The 26,970-nt window shown below is 48.6% G+C and overlaps 10 protein-coding genes across 10 annotated transcripts; 5 read left to right on the top strand and 5 right to left on the bottom strand.

Moving 5' to 3' along the window:
- Window positions 1-2,528: 2,528 nt before the first annotated feature.
- Window positions 2,529-2,893, top strand: EV420DRAFT_1647086 (uncharacterized protein; the record flags this gene model as incomplete). Its single annotated transcript, XM_060478002.1, has 2 exons — window positions 2,529-2,600; window positions 2,654-2,893. 2 exons carry the CDS (start codon window positions 2,529-2,531, stop codon window positions 2,891-2,893), a joined length of 312 nt encoding a protein of 103 aa, XP_060326773.1.
- Window positions 2,894-3,503: 610 nt separating this feature from the next.
- Window positions 3,504-5,186, bottom strand: EV420DRAFT_789452 (uncharacterized protein). The gene is made up of 4 exons (XM_060483471.1): window positions 5,150-5,186; window positions 4,890-5,093; window positions 4,438-4,828; window positions 3,504-4,381 (listed from the first exon to the last, which is right to left on the bottom strand). Exons 3-4 carry the CDS (start codon window positions 4,823-4,825, stop codon window positions 3,735-3,737), a joined length of 1,035 nt encoding a protein of 344 aa, XP_060326772.1. The 5' UTR covers window positions 4,826-4,828; window positions 4,890-5,093; window positions 5,150-5,186; the 3' UTR covers window positions 3,504-3,734.
- Window positions 5,187-5,771: 585 nt separating this feature from the next.
- Window positions 5,772-7,363, bottom strand: EV420DRAFT_1565645 (uncharacterized protein; the record flags this gene model as incomplete). Its single annotated transcript, XM_060474039.1, has 7 exons — window positions 7,282-7,363; window positions 7,094-7,228; window positions 6,586-7,036; window positions 6,372-6,521; window positions 6,160-6,314; window positions 6,002-6,102; window positions 5,772-5,939 (listed from the first exon to the last, which is right to left on the bottom strand). Coding segments are annotated over exons 3-7 (978 nt in total), but the record flags the coding sequence as incomplete, so codon positions are not given.
- A 1,602-nt stretch (window positions 7,364-8,965) lies between these two features.
- On the top strand, window positions 8,966-10,375 carry EV420DRAFT_789263 (uncharacterized protein). The gene is made up of 6 exons (XM_060483470.1): window positions 8,966-9,137; window positions 9,190-9,231; window positions 9,285-9,535; window positions 9,593-9,671; window positions 9,724-10,046; window positions 10,097-10,375. Exons 1-6 carry the CDS (start codon window positions 9,020-9,022, stop codon window positions 10,349-10,351), a joined length of 1,068 nt encoding a protein of 355 aa, XP_060326770.1. The 5' UTR covers window positions 8,966-9,019; the 3' UTR covers window positions 10,352-10,375.
- Window positions 10,376-11,309: 934 nt separating this feature from the next.
- EV420DRAFT_1647082 (uncharacterized protein) lies at window positions 11,310-12,634 on the top strand (the record flags this gene model as incomplete). The annotated part of the gene is made up of 6 exons (XM_060478001.1): window positions 11,310-11,418; window positions 11,481-11,522; window positions 11,578-11,825; window positions 11,882-11,960; window positions 12,016-12,335; window positions 12,392-12,634. The coding sequence occupies 6 exons, from the start codon at window positions 11,310-11,312 to the stop codon at window positions 12,632-12,634; spliced, it is 1,041 nt and encodes a 346-aa protein (XP_060326769.1).
- A 200-nt stretch (window positions 12,635-12,834) lies between these two features.
- On the bottom strand, window positions 12,835-14,097 carry EV420DRAFT_1622172 (WD40-repeat-containing domain protein; the record flags this gene model as incomplete). The annotated part of the gene is made up of 6 exons (XM_060475781.1): window positions 12,835-13,406; window positions 13,457-13,546; window positions 13,597-13,760; window positions 13,812-13,930; window positions 13,989-14,045; window positions 14,095-14,097. 6 exons carry the CDS (start codon window positions 14,095-14,097, stop codon window positions 12,835-12,837), a joined length of 1,005 nt encoding a protein of 334 aa, XP_060326768.1.
- A 218-nt stretch (window positions 14,098-14,315) lies between these two features.
- On the top strand, window positions 14,316-17,178 carry EV420DRAFT_1708605 (elongation factor G mitochondrial; the record flags this gene model as incomplete). The annotated part of the gene is made up of 10 exons (XM_060479575.1): window positions 14,316-14,609; window positions 14,661-14,823; window positions 14,876-14,964; window positions 15,021-15,253; window positions 15,302-15,923; window positions 15,972-16,148; window positions 16,175-16,474; window positions 16,534-16,753; window positions 16,805-16,974; window positions 17,029-17,178. 10 exons carry the CDS (start codon window positions 14,316-14,318, stop codon window positions 17,107-17,109), a joined length of 2,349 nt encoding a protein of 782 aa, XP_060326767.1. The 3' UTR covers window positions 17,110-17,178.
- A 643-nt stretch (window positions 17,179-17,821) lies between these two features.
- EV420DRAFT_1237305 (uncharacterized protein) lies at window positions 17,822-18,988 on the bottom strand (the record flags this gene model as incomplete). The annotated part of the gene is made up of 1 exon (XM_060466598.1): window positions 17,822-18,988. A coding segment is annotated over one exon (1,167 nt), but the record flags the coding sequence as incomplete, so codon positions are not given.
- Window positions 18,989-19,556: 568 nt separating this feature from the next.
- EV420DRAFT_1767108 (uncharacterized protein) lies at window positions 19,557-20,731 on the bottom strand. Its single transcript, XM_060480911.1, has 4 exons — window positions 20,613-20,731; window positions 20,396-20,563; window positions 20,314-20,337; window positions 19,557-20,258 (listed from the first exon to the last, which is right to left on the bottom strand). Exons 1-4 carry the CDS (start codon window positions 20,619-20,621, stop codon window positions 19,614-19,616), a joined length of 846 nt encoding a protein of 281 aa, XP_060326765.1. The 5' UTR covers window positions 20,622-20,731; the 3' UTR covers window positions 19,557-19,613.
- Window positions 20,732-24,548: 3,817 nt separating this feature from the next.
- On the top strand, window positions 24,549-26,970 carry EV420DRAFT_1338605 (major facilitator superfamily domain-containing protein). Its single transcript, XM_060468904.1, has 17 exons — window positions 24,549-24,652; window positions 24,703-24,753; window positions 24,809-24,878; window positions 24,930-25,011; window positions 25,061-25,091; window positions 25,140-25,163; window positions 25,219-25,353; window positions 25,403-25,429; window positions 25,482-25,566; window positions 25,627-25,698; window positions 25,752-25,917; window positions 25,981-26,055; window positions 26,112-26,239; window positions 26,294-26,347; window positions 26,397-26,526; window positions 26,582-26,599; window positions 26,659-26,970. The coding sequence occupies exons 1-17, from the start codon at window positions 24,639-24,641 to the stop codon at window positions 26,850-26,852; spliced, it is 1,356 nt and encodes a 451-aa protein (XP_060326764.1). The 5' UTR covers window positions 24,549-24,638; the 3' UTR covers window positions 26,853-26,970.

The raw sequence follows: 26,970 nt of genomic DNA, 5'->3' as shown, positions 1-26,970 counted from the left end.
GGTATAGTAGTGGCCACGGACGCTGGGAGAGAGGGACCGGGTCGGCGAAGGCTCTCGCTGGGACTGACGGCTCCCAATTGGAGACTCCGGCGAGGCGCTCGGAAACGGTAACTGTTCCAAGTTCCTCGGTGTCGTACTCGGGGTATTCGTCCCAAAGCTCCCCATCCGTCGGCTCGTGCGTGGAGACGGGGGGAGTGAGCGGCGGGGTCTCGGCCCTGTCAGAGTCTGGACTGGGCTCTGACTCGGGCGCGTCTCGGGCCACAGTAGTTTCTTCCCTTGGGTCTGCGTAGACCCAACTGGTGTGGGGGTACCAGGCGACTGGCTCCCCTCGATCGGTTGACCCGGAGCCTGAAACAGGCTGTGGGTTAGTTGTACTGGTGGTAGCCGTGGAGGCTCCGAGGCCAAGGTCTCCGGGATCGTCGTAGAAGTCGTCACGACGTCCCCGGGCCGCCTCATAGCGGGCTCGGTCCCTGGCGATGTCGGCCGCAACCCTTCGGTCCCTTGCTTTTTCCCAGCTGTCGTTAATCTCGGCTGCTGTCCTCTCACTTCCCCACTCTGCGAGTACCCAGTTTCTCTGGGAGCGTCCGCTCCAGTTATCTCCGGTATAGGCTGCATCTTCCTCCTCGTTCGGATAGAGGTTGCTGAGGAGGTCTTCGAGTCTGATTCTTTCGAGCTCGGTGAGCTCGTCGCCTTCGTACTCGGTGTCAGGGCTTTCCTCGCCCATGACCAGAGGCCTGGTGCCTTGTCTTCTGGCTCCGTCGGCGCTTGACTCGCCCTCGACTGGAGAGACGTCGAAGAGGCCTGGTAGGGGCGAGTCTCCTCGGTTGAGGAGTACCCCCCGGGTATCGGTGATGTCGAGGGAGTGGTCTGACTCGGTAGCGCTTCTGTAGGAGTCGGTGCTCGACTCTGAGGATCCCGAGTTGGATCGCGACGATGCGTAGAGGGACCCTCCAGGTCCTCTGGGTGTGATGGGTCGGCCATCGTGTAGAGTTTGTTGTGAGGCCTCGGGGATGAAGATCACGGGTGGCGGATACGCCGGTGTTGTCGGAATGTAATGGAACGGCAGTTGTGCTCGTACTCGTCTTTGTTGACGGCAGCACTGCCGGAGGTAATACAAGCAGATGAACAAGAAAAAGACGGTAGAAAGCGCGGAGATTACGGGAATGGCGTCGGATAAGGGCATCCGTTCGTGGGCTTATTTTTTGGGTGAGCCTACGGTGAGGATGGACCATACGACGGTCAGAGCAATGATTGTTATGGCTGCGAGGGTCGCGATAATCAGGTTGAGGTCGGTCTCGTAGTTCGAGCCGGTCATCAACGGGATTTCGTCATCGAAGGATGGGTCAGTCAATGCCAGCAGTATTACTGCTAACAGTGAAGCTAACTTTAAGAATAGGTTGAAAGGGTTCATCGTGCCTCAGACGAGGGGGACGTATGCGCCGTAAAGTGCTACTAGCAGTCCTGCTAGAAGCGGTGCGGCGATACAGACTCGGATGAGGGCGAGGATGAGGAGTACAGTTACTAGAACTGGAAAGATGGGATCGTTGAGAATGTGGGGTGAAACCCAGGCGATAACAGCGGCTTGAAGCAGTAGGTCGAAGGGTGTAACCCAAAGGGCTATCGCGACAAAGAGGTGTATCGGATGAATTTTTGTAAGGTGTCCTTCCGTTGGTCCACCTGCGATACGCTAACAACCACGAGGTTGTCCTTTCGAACGTACGGCAGTGACTTCTCTGGTCAGACGGGGGTTTTGATTCGTAAGAGAGTTGGGCAGCGCTCTTTCTCGGAAGTGACGCTGAGCAACGTAGAACGAGCTTCGGCTAAATGTTAGCCACTAACTCTTATCGACTTAGATCAACTCAAGATCGTCACTCGCACTTCGGTGAACGATACAAGAGGGGTCAAAGTAGATGGGAGAGAGCCAGTCGCGAACTTAGATAGTCACGAAACGGGGAGCTTTGAGATAGGTAGATTAAACCTTAGCCGAAGCTGGGGTTTAGGCCAGCTAAGGCTCTTCTTAAATACACGTTACGTAGGCTAAAAATAGTACTGTGAGAACGTCCGATCAGAACCAGCAGCATAGAGTAAGCATGAATATGTAAGGAAGAGAAAAAGAAAAGAATAAACCGTAACAGGCTTATACTTAGTTCCTAACAGATTTCGCACTGCTGGGTTATTTGGGGTGGCCACTGGTTTATTGTATCCATTCCCATCTTACTTCTTATCTCTGAGACAGGTATGTATAAACTTGCAATTTTTGCAGATACCATCAGTGACATCTTATCCCTTAGCAGTCAAATCAGTCCAAATTTACCATCTCCTTATACCTGGCGAAGAGTTATCTAACAGTAGCATTGAATGGATGATGGTGTACCTCTCTCTCATCCTCACCACTACTTTGATGTGTACGTTGCTCATCGTATACCATATTCTATTGATGGGAGGGATCAAAGCTGGCCTGCAAACATACCAGGGGTGTCATCGAAGTTATTGTGGAGTCAGCCGCACTGTACTCTGTTGCCCTCATCATGTACATCTCCTTGATTGCAGGTGACGAACTGCGCCACAACTATGCAGATAGCATTACTGCCAGTGTTAAAGTAGGCCGAGTCTGTCTGCTTCGTTTGGAAAACTAATAAACCGGACACCACAGGGCATTGCCTCCACTCTTCTTGTCGGACATGTCGCCGCTGGGCATGCCCATCTGAAAGACACTTGTTTATCCTCGCTTCACTTTGGTCGCACCACTCAAGCCCAGATAAGTACTATAGGTGGTGTCAGTACTACACGGAGTGAAGTGTTCACAGATGAAGAAACAGTGGGTTCTAGCAAGGATTTTCCGATGAAAATGGTTCTCGAGCAACAGTCTGAAGCTAAATCGGAGAATGTATGAGACATGATCTGGTTCTTTATCTTTTTTTTTCGGCTCTGGCATCCTTTTGATAAGTGTCTATTTCGTGTAGCATTTTTTTTTGGCCTGCCTCGAGGGAAAGCTCTCTTTCCACCCACAATTTATTTAATATCTATTTCAGTATGCATATAGATCACTCACATTTGGTGCTTGTCCAACTGGTGTCTCTTGGCTCTTGGCATTCTGGTTCTTTAGCGAACTGTCGTGAATCATCGGAGCTTGAATGTGGCTGTGAACTGTGAACGTGCCCTGTTTAGGCAGGTCCTGCTGGCTGAAGTCCTTGCCCTGGGCTGGGGCAATTCACACTTTTTGGCTCATGGCCCAGGCGAAGTCACAGCCAATTCACAATTTTTCGCTGGCCGATTCACACTTTTGGGGCCCCAATTCACAGAATTATTCACACCTTTTGGCAGGCCGATCGCTCTTTGGCTGGTGAAGTCTGCATTCCCACCTCAGACTTTGCCATTCCCGATTTCAAAGCCATCTCATCTCCATCTCGGACTCTCTCTCTCTTTCTCTCATCTCGCTCACTTGTTAGGTAGGTCTCCTCCATGTCGATAAGATAGAATAAGATATAAAATAGAATAAAAGTGTATAATAATAACATAACAGTACAATTAAATTTTTACTTCTTCTTGATCTGTAAAGCAGAGTGAAGCGCATTGACAGTCTTGCTTCCTGTCAGCTCCTGACGACATGCTTCAAGGACCTGGATCACATCATCTGAGCTTTGGCCCTCTGCAAGCATTGTCTCGATGCACTTTACAAAGAAGTAGTAGTTGCCCCAGATTTTTCAGGCCTAGAGATGGATGTGATTTGTTACTTAGTGCAAATAGAAACTGGTATGCCATGCATGGAACCATACCTTGGCATCATTACGGGGTCTCCATGATGGAAGTCTCCCCTTTCCCATAGTGCCATTCTTCAAGCTACCCCACTTATTTTCAATCAGCTGTATTGGCGGCAGTCTTCCGATGTCCTCTATGATGGCTCCCTCACTCCAAGATTGCCAGATACTCTTCACATCAGGGTAATCTCCGAGACTCCTGGGGACATAACAGTCCCACAGCTTTACTGGATCCATTACTCGTGAAAATACAGACTGCCAATTTGTCTCTGATTTTTTGAATGTTGGTAGGACTTGTGGGGAGTATGCAGCGAGAGAAGGAATAATGAGATCATGAGATGAACGAGACTGGGGCTGGTCTGGTAGCAATGGTAGAATAGGGAGTACATAGTAAGTCTTCTGATTGATGTTAAGTATGTACGGTATAAAGATATCGGTTGGTCTAGAAGATGAGAGTGTAGGGAAAGTTGTTACTTCATTGCTTGCTGATCTCGTTGGGCTGCAAAATGGTGATACTGGAATGAGATTGCCAAATGGGAGATTTGAATCAAAGAGCTGACAAGGACACAGGGTTGGAGAGCTTGGTGGCGAGGACATGTGAACATCTTGATCATTTTCTAAAGCTGCAAAAGGAAATTAATCAGGGCTAGGGCTTTCAAATCCAACAGCTGCAACTCACCTCTCAATGGAACAGTACTTTCTTCAGCATGGTGCTGCACAGAGGCACTTGCTGAACATGGGAATCGGATGATGGCACCCTTACCTCCTGAAGGCTGCTTCGACGGAGATAGAGGATCCATGTGAGAAATCAAACATTCCATCAGGTGAGTTTGTGCCTGGGCAGTATCTTCAAGACCACGAAGACGAAGTGACATGGCTGAAACTGCATGCCGTGTCGGCGTCTCATGGAATAAGGTACTGATATCACTATCAGTGAGGCTTAAGTCCTCTTGCGCTTTCACTGCAGAGGGCCACTTGCTGAAGAAGGCCTTTGCATTGGCATCTTGAATAATCTTGATGCGTTGAAGAAGCCCTGAGTTTGGAAACTGCAGACTGATTGCAGCCATTGTCTAAATTAATTGATTCAAGGGTCGTCAGAAACCACAGTGGAAAAAGAGAAAGCAGCCTTACCCTCCAGAAGAAAGATTGCAGTTCCACAAGGAGCCGCAGAAAGTTATATGTTCCTTCATTTGGGCACCCACTCTCCTGTAAGCTCACTAAAGCCCCTTCAACAAATGGAAAGACCCTTTTCTGCAGTTCTACAGGTACATCTACACTAGCCCATGGAACTGAGTAGGTCTCACCAACTGCAAAACCTGCAAGAGCAACAACGGCCTGGAAATGGATCGGGTCAAAACACCGTGCGTGAATGATGAAGATGGATTACATACAAGCTTCAGAATTTTTGCTGTATAAGTCTCTCACCATTCATTACCGGCCCAGTTGCCTGTCGCATCGACCTGATCTGAAGGAACACTTTGGAAAGTAATTGTAAGTGCACAGAATAGTGAGACGAGTGACCCAAAAGAAACTTACCCCATATCTTCCAGGATTGTGGGCATTGTTCAGCGTGCAAGATGCGTTTTCTTCTTCGTTGTGACCGATGTTCGATCCAGAAAGTTCTGGTACATCTTTCCGAAGGCATCTCCAGTAAAGCATTTGTTCGACAGTTTTCCTGAACATCAACAATTGCTATGAAATTTATTTTGCAGTGAGTAAATGATAAATGAGCTCAGTATAATGAACTGACACTGCGGAATGTAGACGGCCTTGTCCAGTCCCATCCACTGACCTTAGAACAGAGCTGCTCTTGATCAAACATGTACTGTAATTGAATAGAGAGGGCACCAATCGGACACCGTAAGATATTTCTATTAGGTAAAACAAAGCTGTAAGAGGGCACCGTTTTCTGGGATCAAACATAGTCAGAATAGAAGAGAAAAAAGGTGAATGAATTGATACTAACCCCTGGTTTTGTGACCTTTGTTTGATAAAAAAGACTCAGGACCCCAAATAATTGATGTCCTTGACCAGATACCTGTCCGTTTGAGAATCGGAAGTCCGGGATGTTGACATGGTAGGGCTGCAGACATGACATGGGCAGGTTGATCACCTCGTCTCCACGGTTGAGGGTTGTTGCTTGCCAAGTCCATGCAAAATGCGACTTGATAATGGTTGGGACTTCACAGTGAACAGTAAGTAAGGAAGAAACTCTCGGGGATATTTAAAATAAGATAACGTACCTTGATTCTGGCTAAAAATCGCAGCTGTAATCTCGCTGAACTGGTCTGGCCGAAGCTCCTGGTCTAGAATCGTGTTCTTTGCGATGTCAAAATCTTCGGTCCTAGGTAGTTAGGTCATTAATGCTTTCTAGAAAGTGTGAAAAAGCCAAATCACTTACTGAAGACGGTGTCGTTGTGCCTGGATCATTACGGCCTTGTAGAATTCAACAGTTCGAGAATTTGAAGCCGGATGACTATGCTTCAAGTCAGGGTTGTCGTCCTCCTGTCGACCACGAACCCAACCAAGCATTGTCATGATCTTCTTGAGGGAAGACTGGAACAATGGCTATTAGCATAGGATCACACAAGCAGACAGATATAGATCACATACCGCTGAGAGTCTTTCGTTAGTCTGTTTTGGTGCTCCCCGCTTCATGAGAAGTTGTCGCATTGCAGCGTATTTGAGGTAATGAATAATTAAATTTGCATCAACAATATCGTCGTGTACAAGTCCATCATGGATGGCTTGGGGGATCCATTGCTACAGGGACTCTCCGTTAATTCTTCTCTTCCTCTGAAAAAAAAATGATGAGCAAGATACGTGCCTTCCACTGAGCGATGACTGCCTGCTCAGTAACCCGCCCACTTTTCCGTCGTGTCTGCAGAATGTACTCATCAGCCCATCCTGTGGCTTGGGCTGCTGCTGGGGGCTGAAAACTCATGGTGCCAATGCTACTGGTTGCTCTTACTCTTGCTACATTGTCACTACATTCCTCACTAGTCTCAGCCTCGCCTATCTCTATGTCACCGGCTTCATCTTCATCGCACTCATCTCCATGACCATGCCTAAGACCGAACCCTTCTTCAAAAGACTCCATCAGCTCTGCCGCATCCTTAACCACCTGGTCTGAATCGAGAGATCTGGCAGCCTGAATCAGATCAGAATCGTCATCGACCTCTTGAAATGCGGGGACTTGTGGGGATGTGAATGTCGTGCAGAGTGAAATAGTAGGTGCCGATGGGCCAGAGACTTGTCGTGATGACTGGGGCATGTTACTGCACAACAGCAGTGTTAGAAAAGCAACCCTACTAGGGGATATAAAGCCTACGCACCTCAGCAAAGCAAAGCCGTGTTGCGCAAGCCGGTCTATCAACTCCTTTTTCAAACCTGTACACTTTAACCCCCGAGATTTGCATTCTTCCTTCAGCTGCTGGACCGTACAGAGAGGTTTTGCCCTTGTAACAACCCTGTTGCTGAGGGTGAGCACTGCACAAGCCTCTCTGGTACCTGAAATACTCACAAGTCTCCTTCTTTTGAACCTCGACGTCGTGTCCTCACAGGTCCAATTGATGATGGCAGATGTGCACTGTCATCCGGTGGTGCTGGGTAAAGGGAGAGGATGACACGTCAGCGCTCAGCGTTGGATGGGGAAACAACCAAACGATGAGCTCACAGGTACCAGGGGTGGCCATATTCTCGGACCCAGTTGCTGCATTAGTCGTCGAGCTTGATGGCCGGGACATTGCCATGAGGACCGGGTCGAGGTTCTCCTCGGAGAAGCCAGCCATGCAGTAGCGTTACCAGAGCGGCAGAACAGTGGAAACAGCAGACGAAACCCAAAATCTTGCCTGCGGCGCGAAGGGGGTGAGAGTTAGACTAGGATTCCCAGTGTGTCACGCGAAGTCACACTTTTTGTGTGAATTGCCGGCCAGTTCACAGCCGGATCAGTGTGAATTCCCCTATTTAGGTTCACTTAAGGTTTCTAGATCTGTTTTCATCTACCCCTTCAAGCTTATACTCTGGTATGCGCACAACTAAAACATCAATGTATCACTAACGAAGTCACTTTGGACACGATTCTGACGAGTATAGTTTGAATTGGAGGGCCACATGAGAGCCTCCCCCATCAATACCAACCTGGCGAGCGGTGTCTCTTATCAGATCTCATGATTGGGACTACTCCAGGATGTTTCAGGACATTGTCGAAAGCCACCGACTATGGAACGTCGTACATCTCGTCCATTAAAGCTTTCGGGGTTGTTATATTGAATATCCTGCAGCAATGTCATCGACGACCGAACATGTTTGTACGACGTGGAAGAGATCGCAGGAATAATCGGGGTGTCAAATATCAGTTTCGGTAGTGGAGACGCTTGTGGTGGTGGGTGTGGGGGGTACGAGTCATGGTTTTGGGCGGGGCGAAATTTCTGATCACGATCGCGGATAGGTACGCTATGCGTCTTATTTACCCTTCTAAGCCTTTTTGACGACCGACAGAGAGCCTTATTCGTGTCTATGAATGTCCACCGATGTGTGGGTTTCATGCGTACCTCACCGGTTGAAGGATACATTCTATCCAAGGCAAAAAAGAACATTCAGCAAGAGACAGGGTGCTCGTTTTTTGCATGTTCGTGCCTTCAATTCCTGCAGGTCGCATTTGTATTTGAAGGTAGTTTGTATTGAACCAGCTCTTGAGTGTTCGGTCCGTCAAAGGTTCCTGATTGGAGACAGATAGCAATAGCTAGCAACAAAACGGTGTATATGTTGAGCCTTGCTATCGCGCGTGCGGACCTTATCGATCAATTAGCTTCGAAGGATTTCGACGCTTTGACCAACCTTTCCTTATCGTCGATGAATCGAGGTACAATTTTGTTACTAAAATAACGCTCATGCAGTGTTTGCGTATCACGATGATGATCAGCATGGTGGATCAGTAGAAAATCTACATCCTCCAATCATCGACCGGCGTCATCTTGGAGTCCGATGCTCGCCTGATCTTCAGGCTTGGGTTGGTATCTCCCTTTCAAATTTGTGCACAGGGTGCCGTTAAATTTTATCCCGTTGATCCACAATCACCCCGCTCATGACCTGTGCCTATGTTTCAAAAATTTTAAGGCTTGCGCTCATGAATCATGATGGCTCGGATGCTTTTCTAGGTAGCTCACGGCTGTTAGCGGGATGAAGCGATGGTGGTATATGAAGCTATATGAGCCTTTCTGCATCCTCTGCTTGTCCGAGTCTTCTACTACTTGTATTCGATGTCATCAGCGAGCAATTCAAGTTCAACCTCAGGCCTTACTGGTGAAGATGCGGCAATCGTTTTTGGAGTCCTTGATGTTTACTTCAACGAAATAGTCGTTTATGCACTCATGCATGGTGAGTCCCAAAATCTCCCGTGTTCATCTAAATCTGACTTCGTGTACAATAGGAATATATACCTGCATTTTAGCCATAACGTTGTGGAATATCTGTTCGTTTACTTATCCTTGCATCAGAGCAACGCTGTTTAACAGTCCCTTTTAGTTTCCAGCAAAACAGCCAAGAGCGGAGCCTCTAGAGTTCTCATGGTCTTTGCCATTGTCCTCCTGTACATCTTGAGCACGATTGCTTTTGCGTTTCTTTGGTTCTTCGTCCGATTCGGCTTCATCGACAATGGTCAAGATGCTCTGTCTGTCTTCACTGGGCTGACTGGCTTCAATAGTCAGTGGACTGCTGTTCAGATAGGCGTCGGCGTCACGGGTATCATTGGGACCATCATCGCTGATGGAGCTATGGTAAGTCCATTCTGAATCCCTCATTCTCCAAGAAAGTAAGCTTACAACACCTCCTAGATTTGGCGTTGCTACGTTGTTTGGGGTGGCCGCTGGCTCATCGTCCTCATCCCCAGCCTATGTCTAATCACCGAGACAAGTACGAAACCATTGTCAGACTTGGCAACGCCACTGACCTCCGTGAATTATAGTCGTAAAATCCCTTCAAGTCTATCACAACCTCCATGATGTCATAGAAAACGACGAGCTTTCTGAGTTTGGGAGCAGGATTGACTGGACGACGCTATACCTGTCCCTCATCCTCGCCACTACTTTGATGTGCACTCTGCTCATAGTGTACCGCATCTTGTCGGTAGGAGGAATCAAAGCAGGCCTTCGGACATACCGTGGAGTCGTGGAGGTCGTTGTGGAGTCGGCCGCGCTGTACTCCATCGCACTGATTATCTACATCGCTTTCATTTCACGTAACACGCTAGCAAATAGCTATATCGATGTCATCACTGCATCGATTAAGGTGAGTTCTCTCCTTTGTGTTGAGAGCGGACTGATGAACCCGACATGTAGGGTATTGCACCCACTCTCCTTGTGGGACGTGTCGCCGCTGGACATGCTCGTCCGAATGACACTTGGAAGGAGAGCCGTTTGTCGTCGCTTCACTTTGGAAATCCTCGCCGGACCCAGATGAGTACTATGAATTCTACGACAGGCGGTGCCATGCAGAGCGTAATGTTTCCTGATGCGGAAACAAATCCTGGAAATGATTCCTCCTCTGACAGGATTGCAGGACATACACCAGAAGCGAAGTTGGAGAGTGTATGAGACCTGATAGTGGCGGTTCACCATTCAGTTTCGCCATTCATTTAATATCACTTGCTCTGTATAACCCTACCAAGGAAATCGCGTAGAATGACTAGATGTATCTTCTTTTCCGTCCCGGTTTTAAGAAAAGATCTCCCTCTACACTCATATTTCCGGCGCTGGTGTGCACGTAGACTGCTGAAACTATTTCTCAGTGTGATGATCAAGGGTTGCAAATAAAGAAAGGTACCACCGCGATCCTACGGTGCGTATCAGAAATTTTCACGAAAAAGACAAAAGACAACGAATTCTGGCCAAGGTCACGCCGTGGGAAAGTTCGGGATTGGCAGAGTCTTCCTTCTCCGCCAACGACAATCTGGCAAATGGTGATTCTATCTACTTTGGAACTTGTCAAACTATCCTGGTCTCTGCAAGAATCGTCCTTTCCAACTCAGTATTTCTCTGTGCTTCGAGTCCCGGTCTCTCAAGGAGTATCCGAATACTTATTTGGAGCTACTCCTCCCCCTTGATGATCATTACACGGCAAGCCATCATGATCTTAAAATCTATCCATCACAGCCCTCTGGTCTGTGCCTATGATAAACAGGCACTGATAGAGATCCGTCCTTTCCATAGTGATCTTGGACCTTGGTGCTCTACTTAATTGTTCTTTGTGTTTCAGCAACGGCCCCGAGAAAATTTGCTTGCAAGCTCGCCTAGTCATCCATACCCAATCTTCCCATCGAGCCCAGGATTCTTGTTCTGTTTCAAGTGCTCTCCCCCTGATGGAGCGACGACCGCAGAAAGATGGAATAGCACTGGTTCTCCCGCATTATTGAACTGCCTTGGAGTGGAATCCTCGCATACGGATGCTTTCTGTGGTGATGGACGTGTAAGCATGGACTATATGAGCGCTGGGAGTAATTCCTCCCTCTGCAATCCCCACAGGTCCCAGGCTCATACTCCTTAGCACCTTACAATGGCATCGGAGACTGACAGTACTCCCCTTACTGGCGAAGATGCCATCATAGTATTCGGAGTTCTCGACAGTTACTTCAACGAGATAATAGTTTATGCGCTCATGCATGGTACGCTACCATTCGCAAATATGATTGTGGTTCTCTCCGGATTGACTTGTTCATGCAAACAGGAATATATACATGCGTCTTCGCTGTCACCCTTTGGAACATCTGTTAGTTAAATCTCCCTCAGCATTAGGCTACTATCTCATATCATTCCCTGCACAGTTTCAAGTAAAACTCAAGGCGGCGTGTCTAGGCTTCTGATGGTCCTAGTTATCGTCCTGCTCTATGTCCTGAGTACTATCGCGTTCTCAACCCTGTGGTTCTTCGTCCACTTTGGTTTCATCGATAACGGTCAAACTGCATCGACTGTGTTTGATGGGCTCACAGGCTTTAATAGTCAGTGGAATGTGGTCCAGACGATCGAGGGCGTCGTAGGCATCATTGCTGTCTTCATTTCTGATGGGGCTATGGTACGAGGAATCATATCGTTTCCAAGGAAACCAGGCCTATAATTACTTCTGCACAGATTTGGCGCTGCTGGGTCATCTGGGGTGGACGCTGGTTTATAGTATTCATCCCCATCTTACTCCTCATCACTGAGACCGGTACGCCTAATATACCTGCAATGTCGACAGCACCACTGACGTTTCGAGTTCTCAGTAATCAAAGCGGTCCAGGTGTACCACCTCCTTCACGATGTCCTGAATGGAGACGAGCTGTCCAAGTACGGTAGCAACGAATGGACGACGATGTACCTGTCTCTCGTCCTGGCCACTACTCTGATGTGCACTTTGCTCATCGTCTTCCGGATTCTGATGGTGGGAGGAGTTAAAGCAGGCTTGCGAACCTATCGGGGCGTCGTTGAAGTGATTGTGGAGTCAGCCGCGTTGTACTCTGTTGCTCTCATCATTTATATCTCCTTTATCGCGCGTGACGACCTGCGCAGCGCCTATGCCGATATCATCACTGCTTCTATCAAAGTAAGTCGAGTCTTTCTGATTCACTTGGGAAACAAACTAATGAACTGGGTGCGTAGGGTATCGCACCTACTCTTCTTGTCGGACGCGTCGCCGCAGGGCACGCTCGTCCGAACGACACCTGGAAAGAAAGCCGTTTGTCCTCGCTTCACTTTGGACATGGTGCTCGTACCCAGATGAGTACTATTGGTGGCATCAGTGTTACACGGAGCGTGGTGCTCCCGGATGAAGAGAGCAATTCTGGCAATGATTGCTTGACGAAAAAGGTTCTCGAACCAGAAGCGAAAGCAGAGAATGTATGAGACCCGGTCCGGTCGTTTGTTTTTCGGTTCCGACATCAGTTCGACTATGTATAATTTATGTAATGATATAGATTCTAATACGCATACTTACGCGATGAACACAGCTGAATGAGGGGATGAGGGGCACGAAGAACGCGTTGACCAGAAAAAGACCCAATGGAACAGAAAAGAAATAAAATAATGAAATTACAATCCCAAGTCTAACTGTTCATATCACTAACACACTCCCAGACGCCCTTCAAGTTCTCCTTCCAAAGTGTGACCTTACCATCACCACAGCTCACAGCCAAGAGGTTTCCTGCCAAACTCCACGACACGCGCCAAACAACGTCAGGGAACTTCCCAGCTGGAGCCGTGGGCGTGGTCGTCGAGGTCGAAGGGTCAAGGGCAGTCTTTACCCAAGGCGCTGTTGGCGAATCCTTCGTCCATATCAGCACTGTCCTATCCTGAGAGGCGGAAGCAATGTAGCTCCTGGGAAGACCGATATTTGGTGCCCATGCAACGTCCCGGACCCAATCGGTGTGTCCCTCGAGGGTTTCCTCCTCAACCCAGGTCTTGCTATCTTCGCGATATCCCCAGATTTTGACGAGGTTATCGCAGCCGGCGCTGGCGAAGCGTTTGACGGACTGGTGGAGGTGCGCGCTTGGTTGACCGGGCATTGATTGTGGTTGAGGAGTGATGAGAGAACCAGGCTGAGCGGCTGGGGCCCAGGAAACGGCGTTACAGCCAATGGCATGGCTATCGAATCTGTCAGCATCACATATACCGTCGTCTACAGTGATAATGAGCATGGAATTCTGTTTTCTTGGTGAATGACCGTACTTTTGAATGCCAGGACAGATATCGTTCCGTCAGACGAGGCACAGGCCAGGATCGCTCCAAGCTCATGAGGTGCCCAAGAAACCGAGTTTACTAAGAGCAAATGTGAAACAAGAATCTGAAGTAGTCAAGAAATAACGTACCAGATGCAGTGTGCAGAGTATGCTCTGCGATTTTCGTCCAACCGCCAGCAGCCTGTCCTGGTTGTTCCTTCCACACGAACACCTTTCCGTCATACGAACACGACGCCAGAACGCTGCCAAACTTTGGGTGAGCCCACGCGACTTGCCAAACGGGTCCGGTGTGTCTACAAAGTCTCCATCAGCCACTTATACCCTAAAGCTGTAACCGTACACACCCTCTCAGTGTATGCCCCGTTCGTTGAGCCTCGCCATTGACAACATCGAAAACTTTGACCATGCGATCCGAGGAGCATGTAGCTAGACGTTTGCCGTAGTAGTCCAACTGGGCATCGTGCTATTCGCGGTGAACATTGAGCCGTTAATTCTTTCAGCATTTCGCGGTCGACACCCACAATCATGTCCTCATGGGCCGTCTCTATTGGAACCGGGTCCGTTACTGTTGTGGGTGGCTGGGATGCATTAACGACGCGGCTGCGAGTAAGGAAGGAAAGCTCTCACCATGGTGGTAGATGAATAGACGTGTCCTAGGAAAGCGTTACAAAAGCAACCGTGACCATCGTGACATCTACTTATGTAATAATCCAAAAATGGATGGTTCGGGTCCAGACTTCCAGATTCAGCTCTTCCCCGGATCGCGCCTAAAATTTTGCACCTTCATTGCCGACTACGACAGTGACGACGGCGACGACGATTTTCGGCGGTGTCAGTTCGCTCTTACGATGTTGCTGAGCAGGTGGCTGGGACGACCATGCTCATACCGGTCCTCTCGGCTTGCGACCGTGTTTTCTTCGACTGTCACGAACCGGTGGGCATCGACGGCCACGGCGCTGAAGGAGGATGTTGCTGAGGAGCCTGCTGAGCCAGAACCGCCCAGGCATGTTCTCACTGAGCAGGACATGAAACGGCTTAGGTTTCAGCGAAATATTGGGGTATCGGCGCACATTGACTCGGGAAAGACTACATTGACGGAACGGATTCTGTTTTATACTGGGCGTATTGGGGATATTCATGAGGTGCGTTACCTCATTTATTGACTCTCTGGTAATGATTCGATGATTCTTTAGGTTCGAGGACGCGACAACGTTGGGGCCAAGATGGACAGTATGGACTTGGAGCGAGAAAAGGGTATTACTATTCAAAGTGCTGCCACATTCTGCGACTGGGAAACTACGAATCCTTTCAGTAACGAAAAGGAAAAGTATGCTGTAAACATCATCGATACTCCAGGTCAGTCCCAGCCTTGGGTATCCTCGCAAATAATTACTTACTTCGTTCATAGGGCATGTGGATTTCACTATTGAAGTAGAGCGCGCTCTCCGGGTCCTCGATGGTGCCATCTTGGTTCTATGTGCTGTCGCCGGTGTCCAGGTGCGTTTGGAAGTCATTGCAATGTCTCTACCGTCGACCAACACACTTTCTGTTAGAGTCAAACCACAACAGTAGATCGGCAAATGCGACGGTACAACGTCCCCCGGATATCTTTCATCAACAAGATGGACCGGCCTGGTGCTAACCCATGGAGGATTGTGAACCAGATCAGGACAAAACTTCGGATGCCAGCTGCAGCGGTGCAGATTCCTATATGCGTCGAAGACGAATTCAAGGGTGTCGTGGATTTAGTCAACTGGAGGTCTATATATAACGACGGCTACAAAGGGTGTGTGTCCTAGATTTTTCTCCTCTGCTCGCGTTTATGCTCGTGCAGAATTGAAGTCATCGTCAAAGACGAAATCCCAGCAAACCTGCTAGACCTCGCCAAGGAAAAACGAGCAGAACTTATCGAGCAACTGGCCGAAGTCGACGAGGAGATTGGTGACCTTCTACTCATCGACGAGGAACCCACCAACCAGCAGCTGAACGACGCCATCCGTCGCGCGACACTCGGACTCAAGTTCTCACCCGTCTTCCTCGGCTCAGCTATTAAGAACACCGCCGTCCAGCCCCTTCTCGACGGAGTCTGCGCGTACCTTCCCAACCCCTCAGAAGCAGAAGTCGTCGCGCACGACACCACCAAGCCCGTATCGGCACCACCCGTTCCCCTCTACCCAGCCGCTGACGCGCCCCTCGTCGGTCTCGCGTTCAAGCTGGAGGAAGGCAGGTTTGGCCAGCTCACGTACATGCGAGTGTACCAGGGAACTTTGAAGAAGTCCAATATTATCTTCAACGCGCGGACTGGCAAGAAAGTCAAGGTCCCTCGACTGGTGCGTATGCACAGTAATGAGATGGAGGACATCGAGTCCATTGGTCCTGGCGAGATTTGTGCCATTTTCGGTGTCGAGTGTTCTTCTGGCGATACGTTCACGGACGGCTCCACTAGCTTCTCTATGGTATGCCATCCACTTCCCCGCTAGTCTGTTTCTTATTCCCCTTGATAGACTTCAATGTTCGTTCCAGAACCCGTCATATCCCTCGCTCTCAAACTCAACGGCAAGGAAACGCCCAATTTTGCTCGTGCGCTGAACCGCTTCAAGAAGGAAGATCCAACATTCCGCGTGCACTTGGATCAAGAGAGCAAAGAGGCTTGTATATCTCCCTATCTTGGCAAGAAACCAGTTACTTATGCTTTTCTCTCTTACAGACCATCATCTCCGGCATGGGAGAACTCCATCTTGAGATCTACGTCGAGCGAATGCGACGGGAGTACAACGTCGACTGCACCACCGGGAAGCCTCAAGTCGCATTCCGGGAGACCATCACGAAACGGTCGTACTTCAACTTCACGCACAAGAAGCAAACCGGTGGTTCCGGACAGTTCGCCCGAGTCATAGGCTTCATCGAACCCATGGAACCGGACCCAGAGACGGGCGTCGACGTTGAATTCGTGAACGAAGTCATGGGTGGAAACATCCCCACCAACTTTATTCCTGGTGTCGAAAGGGTGAGCAGGGTCTCTCATTCTCTACCGCTTCTCTTGTTCATGCTCTCTTTCCTTGATAGGGTTTCCACGTCGCGCTGGAGAAGGGCACACTGTCTGGTAACCCTATCTCTGGTGTCCGGATGGTCCTGCAGGATGGTGCTTTCCACGCTGTCGATTCCTCAGAGCTGGCTTTCAGACTGGCTACTGTCGGAGCCTTCAGGGAGGCGTACGGTCCTGCGAAACCCGTCGTCCTCGAGCCTATTATGAACGTCGAGGTGATCTCTCCAGCCGAATTCCAAAGTGATGCCTTCCTACTCTCTCTTTGTCCGCTTGTTCATATCTTATGAATAGGTACGGTCATCGGTGGCATCAACACTCGTCGTGGGACTATCGTCGATAGTGAGGTTCGGGACGACGAGTTCTCGTGTTCGGCAGAGGTTGCTCTGAACGATATGTTCGGATATTCGAACCAGTTGCGTGGTACGACGCAGGGTAAGGGTGAGTTCAGTATGGAGTACAAGGTATGTTTATTCCAAGCCTTTTTGGAGTTCGATGTCGTTGATTGGTATCTTCAGAACCATATGCCTGTGCTCGCACCACTGCAAAAACAGCTAGAGGAGGAGTACAAGAAGTCGATACCTTCCGCCAAAAAGTAGATGCTTGAGTTTATTAGAGTACTAACGGTGTTTTAACTAGCATAATTTATATAGTACGCGGATCCCCCTCTCAGTGTTTTTTCAAAGGTTTATTGGGCGCTTGACTGATCAGATACAAACAGGTTCTGGATGCAAGAATCAGAAGAGTCAGCCGAACATAGCGCAACTTTGCAGACACTGTCAAGAGAAACTAATATACAAGTAAATCGGCATTTATATTGTACCGAGTTCCGAGGATAACAACGGTATGCTCCTCAGTCTCCAATGTGTTCACATGCTAAAGAAGAAAGACAGAACGCCGCTTAGCGACTCCCAGATCCATCAACGCCTGGATTTCGTTTCTGTTGACCATTTCGAACACGGACACTTTCTCGAACATGGGCATGAGATAATCATCCAGCAGACCCTTTCCCACCACCCAATACCCGGATACCATATGTGCGCAGACCAGCGTATACGTACCTTCGGGTATTGGTTGCTGATGTGGGGCGACGACATTGAAGCTATGATATCTCTCGTCCTGGACAACGAATCGCCCATGTCGAACAAACCCTTTCGCATCTCCGACAGCCAAACATTGTACAAGCACGTTCTCAATGCAGAATAACACATGGCAGTCGACAATCTCCTTTTCATCTCTACCTCCACGAAAAACATCCTTCGATAGAGGGTGCTCATCCCAAGTAACCCCCGCAAGGGAACCGTGTACTCGCACAGGCCTCTCCATGACCTGCTTCCATGAGGGTCTCCATTTTTTGCCAGCGTCCCCCGATTCAGGATACAGGAGGAACAGCTGCGCTCGATACTTGGCATTCATTGTATCCACAAGTGCTGCCCAGGCATCCTCGAGAGACCCGAGCTCATAATAAGCTGGTATCCTCGTAGACTGCAGGGGATATACCAGTCCAGCGATTTTGTCCACAGGGTTGCTTGATACCCGGCTCTGCATATCCGCAAGGATGTCAAAGACATGTCTTTCACCCCACATCATGTCCTTGGAGGACTCGAGCTGCTTTTGAGCCCGAACCAGTATCTTCCTATCTTGTTCTGCCGGCTCAGCGTGCAGCGATGAATCAGGTGTATCCCCGGCAATGATCAGCGTCTTTCCAACACCCTGTAATGTCCAAGCACGCCTAAACCAGTTCCGTTCACTATCCATATCACCCTCTTTCAAAATCCAAGGCCGGCCCAGTCCACTGAAGTAGCACACCACATCCGTAGCCATGCGATAGACGTGTCCAATGGTGGGCATATCCAGTTTCCACTCCTCCGCACGGAGATCCTCCCTTCGCCCGTCTTCCTGTCTTAAACAGAGAACGTCGAGCCAAACGTACTCTGCTCCCAGATTGAGCAACTCAAGGCGGATGAGATCCAGATTAGTGTCTTTCGGAATGGACACGGGCCATTCGTGTCCGTTGATGGACGTCCACACTTTGTCGCGGTCCCCCTCATTCAGCCATGCATGCGAGATCCCCCATAGCCATCGTTCCATGATCCAGTATGGCAGCACGCGATTACTATAGATATCCCAAACGCGTCGAGGCGGCATTTTCGGATTCATGATCGTATTGCCCACGAATGCATCTTGTCGCATCTTCGTGTCCTCAACCTCATGCGTGTGTAGTATTTCTAAGAAGTGGCTCCAATCATTGTTATACCACCTCCGGCGGAGACGGCCGTATGCGGTGCCAAAATCATACTCGTTCGAGATGCAGCTCTCGAGAACGGTGGACAAACATGGCTGGTCCGAGGTTGTGTACGATGTTTGGAGGATGTCATTGAGTCGATCTAAGACACCCTGGGTACCGAGGTCAGCGCAGGGAGTGTTAGCAACGGAGGACGGTATGGCGAGCACGTTTGGACCGGTGTACGACCGTTGAGCTGGAACGACAATGGACGACTCTGCTTTTCCGGTCTCGGTGAAGGCGGATATGGTGATTTTCTTTTCCTCGCAACGTTTCTATGTCGCCCCAAAGAGTTATTTACTGACCCTCTGTGTTTTTTGACTTACCGGTAATAGATCATCTTCTGGGTCTGAATCGCTAGGCACCATAGCCTGAGCACGACTTATCCTAGATATATTTTATATGAATGTCAATCAAGACAGCGCAATTTTTGAGTACCTTCGAAAATACTCCATTCAGAACTGTTGGTCGGGATGTGAGTACTATTAGGGGTACGGCTACGATTTTAGAACTCCGATGGGAAACCGGGCCGCCATTCCGTCAACCCCTACAAGAACGAGCACGTGCCTTTACGCGTCACGCAACACCCGGACTTGATTTCTTTCCCGTCTTCCTAAGTTCAGATATCGAGGAAGTTGTCATCCAACCTCTCCTTGACTCACGTGAATCATCCCAATCCCTCCGGAGCAGAAGCTGCCTCGACGCTACCACACCTGTATCCGGGGTACCACCCCCCCCCGAACTTGAACCATTCCCTTTTGCCCAGAGGGTGTCAATCCCTTGATTAATTGCATTGCTTACAGATTCTAGCGCTATGACTTAAAAACCGAAGCAACCGCCCTCGTCATCGCCCAATTCAACACCAATTTCCTCTCCATTCTCATCCTTCCTCGCGCGCACTGCCCAAAAGCCAAAAACACTGTCGGCGCTACAAGCATGGCCATCAAATTTTGTCTTGCCGTAGCTCAAGCTGACGTCAAAATACCCCTCGAATAGCTCAACGATTGAACCATCGCCCTTGGTCTGCATCCAGCACCGATGCATGAGGAATTTTCCCGAACAACAGCTAGCGCTAGGGTTTCTCCTTGCCAATTTCAAGTCAGCCATGAGACCTGGAGCGTTGATGCGGACAGCATCATCATCGCTCTCGGGGAAGAAATTGAGCTCCATATCCGTGTATCCGATGGTATCCACCGCTCGGATGTACTTCAAGAGCAGGGGAAACGGGGGTATATCCATGTCCTCGATGCAAAACGCTGGGTCCTTCGCGGCACCATCCTCGGCGAAATAAGGTGCCTTGGGAATCGCGACCTGAGCACTGAACTCGGACTTCTCCTGGTGCTCCAAGATAGCAATGTAGATTGCCTCGTAATCCGTCTCTCCATGTGCGAAACGACAAAGATAGTCGAGGGACATGTTGTACAAGTCGAACTTGCCGCCAAAGTCGGGCTTTTCATCGACAGCCTAAGGATGGGACGTTAAACGCGCGCGCCTCGGTGAAGGAACAACCAAAACGAACCTTGGTAGCCTGAGCTGTCGTTGTCTGATCATAAAACAAGTCTGTTCTGAGTCATGTATTCGTCTCCGGGAAAGAAATTTACCTTTGTATCGGTCTTGACGCGTTTTGCCGGAGCCTCGGGTTCCGACACCTCAGATGACGCGTCAGATTCGACGTCTGAGCTCCGGCTGCGCTTTGCAGGGACTTTCTTTGGCGCCGGTGCACTTTTAGCCTTGGTTGCCGCAATTTTTTTCTTTGTTGCCGCTTTTCTCTAACAGTTGGGTAAGTAGACGCTGGACATGAAATAGTAAGATCCATACAGGTGGCATGATGGTCGTCCGTTATTAGGCTACGATGAAGCGAACCGAGTGTGAGTGTGCGGGGGGTCAAAGGGGAGTAGCAGAATGTGGTTGTATCTGGGATCCAGCTGGTTAAAAAGCGCGACTTTTTCGCTTCGGCAGGGCACGAGAGGCTTCCACGGCCTCGTGCCTGTCACGGTTACCACAACTTTGTTGAAGACGCCGTGAACAAAGGTTTCGCAGGGGTAAGCCCTTTACTGTTTTCGGCCACCAGTCATAACTCATCATTAATCGAGTGATAACATATCTGCTGTCCTGACCGTCGACATCGGTAGAATCAGACGCCCCTTTTCAGGCTGAAAAGTATTCTTTCCAATTTTCATGGAACTGGACCAGAGCGCAACTGCAGTCGGCAAATGCCGATCGGCTTAGTTGCTTACGGCGATCTTGAAGACATTTCTCACGCAGTATTGGGCGCCTCTATTGCATCCTCCACTGCTCCCAGGTTCCCCCCTTACAACAGCTTTTCTCGAAAGTATAGGCAATGCGAACAATTCAACGTTCGGGTTGTATCATTTCAAGATCACTGGGTCCTACTATATTGAATCGGCTTCTCTGATGAACGAATTCAAGGTACATTATCCAACAGTGACTGATGAATGCGGCATCTGCGGCTTCCCCCATGGTGAAAAGGAGAACTTGACGGGCTGTGCAGATAGTTCGGCCAGAACAGTGATCCTTGATCACATCTCAGATACGAGACGACATCAATCTACTGGATGAGCAGATTGCTAACAAGGCGCTCGTACACTTCAAGTCTTGCGCCAATTCAGTGTCTTATTCCAGCGACCTCTTGAAGATGTCTTTGACGCATCCTGTTGATACTCTCCGCATAGACAAAGCCATTCAGGTGTTGACCCATCTATGTACTTGGCAATCTATGCTGTCGTATTCCTCTCAAACACTCTGGTCGACAGTTCGTACAGGGTTTTCTTGCAAATATTCTAACCGTGATATTTATGCTCCGCCAGTCTTTTCTCCTCTCCGGCGACAACCCACTGGACGTTGTCCCTCAATATGTCGGGAGCCACGGATTCCCTCCCATCTCCGATGTTAGATATGCTTCTTATTGCCCATTCTCGTTGAGAAATCTTACAATGTGGGTTTCTCGTGCAGCGATCAGTAAACTAAGCTCCATTCCTATGCCGTTGCCCGATCTTAAAGAGCTACGAGTGTCAGCGGATTCTTTTCTCGCTCACAGAACCTGACCCGGATGCGCTTGGGTCGATTGTCGTATCAAGCGTCATTGTAATATCTCCTCAGTTGACCCTCTGGAAATGGCATTCCGTAATCAGAAGGTGATGGTCCATCTTGACCTTTGCTATAATCCACATAACTCTATTCACTTCAATAATACCTTACAGGCGAGGTGGGAGCAAAGACACCTGAACAAACTAACGGTCCTCCTAGATTCTTTTTTCGCCGCACTTCCCGTCGATATATATATATACGAAGAAATACCTCCCTGCTCCGCGGGGTAGCATCTCCATCTCGGTGACACGCACTGGCTTCGCAGAAGGACTTGATATTGCTCGGTGACCTTGAAGAATAACACGGGCTAGTTTGTCACTGGCTAAATCTAGAGGTTAAGAGAAAGAACCCGACCTGCCCATACAGTACCGTGGATAAATCAAGTCCAGACTTGAAACTAAATCTTAAACGGTTCGAAGTACTATGAGGTGCCGGTACACCGCAAGGTTAACGACCCCTTTTTGGACCTCTGGTGCGTTCCTTCGGCAATGGGATTAACTAAGACTGCAGAAAACACATCCGGTACTATCCTGACAGCCATAGTAATACCGTAGGCGACAACATTTGTGGGGAATAAGGCTCCAGTAAACATCGGACATTGGCGGTCACTAGACGTACGTTCATCACATTTATCGAGTTTAGCTAAGACATTCTGTAGCTCCAAAGTAGCCTCAACAAAGAAGTGTAGTTCGAAGACATGTAGTGAATTGACTGCACTACTAGATGCTAATAGGCCCGTTTCAGGTTGTATAAACGCGGTGTATCTTACGAGTATCTTTCTCAATGAGGGCACGTCAACGATGAAAACAGCTAAGATTACGTTGCAAACAGAGGCGTCCGTTCGTTTCTGCATTAATTTTTGAGCTCGGTGTTTGGTGTGACTGAATTCCAGTCGAGCTCTTCCGACGCATCCCTCCTCTGCTCGCTGGAGCCACCGCATGGACTGTTATACGATGTTAGTCTGTTACTACGATACCGTCAACAAAACATGAGTAAAAGTAGATCGGGATACTCTATCGCAGAAGCCCCCTAGCCCACAGTCCATATGATTGGGTGTCCGTCGACCGCTGATATACTTACACTGAAACGAATTCGTTCGGCGCGGCATTCTAAAAAAAGACGGTAATACCGACTTTTTTGCCGCTCGTTTTCGACCCATCCACCTTCAATAAACTTTCAAACCGTACACCATCGAGGGCACACGACTAAGTTAAAAGTTTATAGGTATTCGTCAAGCTTGACTTGAGCACCAATGTGATTAGAAACCTAGAATCAGGCTTCCTGGCCCTCATGACCGTGCCACTGAATAGAAAGAAACGTCGTTTGGACTACAGCGGATTCTGTTGCGACGATTGTCAGTCCGCCTTGCCTCCAAATGTACTCATGAACGAGTCCAGACAGTAATGATCAGGCGGACATTGGTCCGAGCCCGCATCCGACAAACGGCTAAGTTATGCATCAGAGCTTCGGAAGGCTATTTATGATGGTATAAAACGAAGAACAAGCCGTGAGCCTGCCGTTCAAGCTTCCGAAAGGAGGCTGCCGTCCCAATACGCTGTAGTAGCGTTGCAGCGGGTACTATTGGAAAGCTTCTTGCTGAGCAACGAAAGCTACGCAAGAGGTTCGTTGAAGATGTTGCCATCTTGGCTACTTTGTGTGCAGTGGGCACTAATGAAATATCTGCAGCATTCGTTGTCGAGTTCTTATGGTAGTTGCTTAAAAATGATTCGTATTGTTTTTCGCGTTGTAACGGCTGCCGGGCCGAATTCCCGCTCAACACCGAACAACCATCGTCTTGATTTCGGGCAAATTTGGTGAATGCTTTCTGTGAAATTTACCTCTGAAATCAAAGTTCATCACAACATGAACCAAAATATATGGTCTCCTTCCAGTTCGCGATGCAGAAGCACCGCCGCAGAATATCAAGTTGGCTAGCTTTCGGCGGCGACTTTTTGGCAGCACTAGGTGAGTGTCAACATCTTTTCTTGCTCTTTAAATCTCAATACATATGAACTATTTCTAGGAGGATTTCAATTAAGTTCAGTCCTTGTGCTATCTTGCTCTCCCTTCTTCTTTGGGTAGAGTATTAGGTGACTATTTGTGCAAGGACACTGCGACGTTCAGGACTTATTTCGTCAAAACATTCGAGAGATACGTAACTTCTCGTATGAACCCCGAGTTCGACAGAAATAAGACGTCTCAATGGTGTGCTATTTCGCCTGATGAACGCTCCCGGAAGCGACCAGAACTGTGAAATTATCACGGGGACGACAACTGGACGCAAGTGACTTATCCATTGCGGTGGAGTATAAAATGAAGGTCAAGTGCGAATTCATTCAGCAGCTCGACATGGCTTCAACTACCAATACTACCTTGGTAGAATCCATAGTACCTGAAGTGATCGACGGTGACAAGCAGAAAAAGTCTTTCCTTCAGCGTCTGTCGCCCTCGACATTCTCTGCAGAGAGACGTCTCTTGTTAAAGATTGACGCCTCAGTCCTCATATTTGCTTCGGTCCGTCGTTTTCTCTATGCTTGCAGAGGATTCTGACGTTCCCGAAGCTGGGATATTTCATCAAAAATTTGGATCAGGTAAGTATAGCCTGTCCTTTCAGGAGACTGTTCTCTCATTACCTCTTCATGCAGAGCAACATTTCCAGCGCAGTGAGCTACGGGCTTCGCTTGGGGATCTCCTATCAATACTGAGTTTTGAACATTCACGCAGTACTTTGCTGGAATGCGTGAAGACTTGTAAGTCGACAGTCTCCTTTGGTAGCTTCGTCTTGCATAATGTAATTCAGATCCATGTACGGCAATCAACTTGTCCATATATCCTCCTGCTGGGCTGCCGGGTAGGTACAATTCAAACTAGCCGTATAATTTAACTGATTCGGTCGGCGTTGGCAGATATGTTATCGGACAAATCCCGTCAAACTTACTTCTCACAAGGGTCTCTCCTCGCTATGTTATCCCTGTCGTTAGTCTTCCTTCTCTGATACACTAGGATATCTATAAAGCTTCTGATCAGCTCGAGCTCGCATGGGGACTAGCTACCTTAGGAACTTTTGCAGTGAAGAACGTGAACCAGCTCTTTGCCATCAGATTTTTGGGTTCGTTATAATCAACTCTTTCCTGTGCTCGCTCTCACATTGATGACAGTCGGTCTATTTGAGAGCGGATTCTATCCCGGGTTTGTTTGTTGTTAATTCGAATGTGCTGCCGCTAATCTCTCTTTTAGCATGCACTTCATCCTCGGCTCATGGTAGGTTTTTCATATGTATCGAGGATATAAGAGTTCTGACTTGTGATTGCCTTAGGTATACTCCCCGTGAACTTGCCAAGCGATCGGTTGCTTTTGGCATTGCCGGTACCTTTGGATCGGTGTCTTCAAGCTTTCTGCAAACTGCTACCTACAAGACTTTCAACGGAGTGCATGGACTAGCTGGCTGGCGGTAAGCTGTCAGATCAATTGCCTTTCTCTCTGTTCTGACGTGTTCGCAGATGGCTGATGATCGTAGATGCCGCTATGTACGTTTGTCTTTGCTGATGCAGGATATGAATGTATTGAAACGGGATGAAGCACGTTTCCTGTTGCGCTTCTCGGATTTTTTTGCCTTCCAGAGCTTCCTTACAATGCGAAACCTACCTTCATTCTTAATCAGGACGTAAGTCTCAATTTAAATCTAGGTTTGACCTGATTAAAATTTCTTATTCAATGATCCTAGGACATAACTTTGGCTTGTGACAGACTGAGAGCTATAGGTCGCAAGGAGACCGAGCCGTGGTCACGAGAGAAGGTTCGTCACTTTCCGTAACGTTCCGATAACCATAATTGACAAATAGATGGTAGTTACGACGCATATTTAGCTCCTGGTATATTTGGGTCTTACCCATTGAATATGTTCTATTGGTCAACGGCGGTGTGCAATCACCCATGCAATATTGGATGAAGAGCTTCAACACGACACCCCCGCCGGTTCCAGGTATGAGATTCAGCGTCACCCAAATTCAGCTACGTACGTTAGATTAAGTTTACACTTGATCGTTGCTTATCATCAACTGCTTACCCCCTCATCAAGTCCCACTTCCTGCAACCGCAATCGGGATCATCTGTGCCTTTACCCTTGCTTGCATAAGTGACGGCCCCTTCAAGGGTAGGCAGTTCTCTATTCCTTCCAACACCCCGGTGCCCTTCTGACCTTCTCAACAGGGCGCAGGTACCCGTTTATTTATTATAGCACTATAATACACCTCGCTTTGAACACCGTCTGGCTTTCCATGCCGTTGTATAAGAACATTCCCAGTCATTTCGCCTATTTCTATTTGACGGCAATCAGCGTATGTATTAAATACTCCTTTTGCGTGTCAGGAAATCTAACAAGAATAATTCAGGGACCTGCTGGATCACTCACTCTGAACTGGATCACCGAAATTACTCAGGGAGATGTAAGAGAATTTCAGAGCAGTGGATATTGTGTCACTCACTCCGTTTCAGACCGAACTCCGAGCACTCTGTGTAGCTCTTGGGAATGATCTCGCATACGTGGTTCAAGCAATTGTGCCCAATTTTGTCTGGAAAACCGTTGACTTTCCTCGGGCACGAAAGGGCTATCACTATTCTATCAGTATGTTCTAACGTCGTGACGATCATGCGTCGGATTCTAACACTTCGCTTCCTAGTTCTTCAGTTCATTCTGAGTAAGTTCGTGCGTTACCAATAGGAGCACTGGCGGACTTATTTTGTCTCCCCCACAAAGTCCTTTGGACGACTCTCATACTATTTCTTCTCCGACGGGACCAAAGGAAGCGTCGCCTGAAACAGAGTCTCGAAGCTGGCCGTGATGCCTTGGATTCTGATATTTCACTAACCAACTTAGCCTCTCGCAATGGCCAAGATCAAGCAATGCCCTGCAGGGCAAAAAAGAATCGTCATATTCAGAAGGCACGTTGAAGGGTTCTATTTTCTTTTACGTTTACGGTGGGTATAGTACATCGCAGGCTCTGCGACCGTACTAATGTTTCTTTACTTGTACATGTTGCATTTGTGTATATACAACGAATCAATCATC

Source organism: Desarmillaria tabescens (assembly GCF_030435595.1).
Source record: "Desarmillaria tabescens strain CCBAS 213 chromosome Unknown EV420scaffold_39, whole genome shotgun sequence".
NCBI classification, from domain to species: Eukaryota; Fungi; Basidiomycota; class Agaricomycetes; order Agaricales; family Physalacriaceae; genus Desarmillaria; species Desarmillaria tabescens.
The sequence above is the reverse complement of the archived record's forward strand: the minus strand, read 5'-3'. Positions and strand labels throughout refer to the sequence as shown.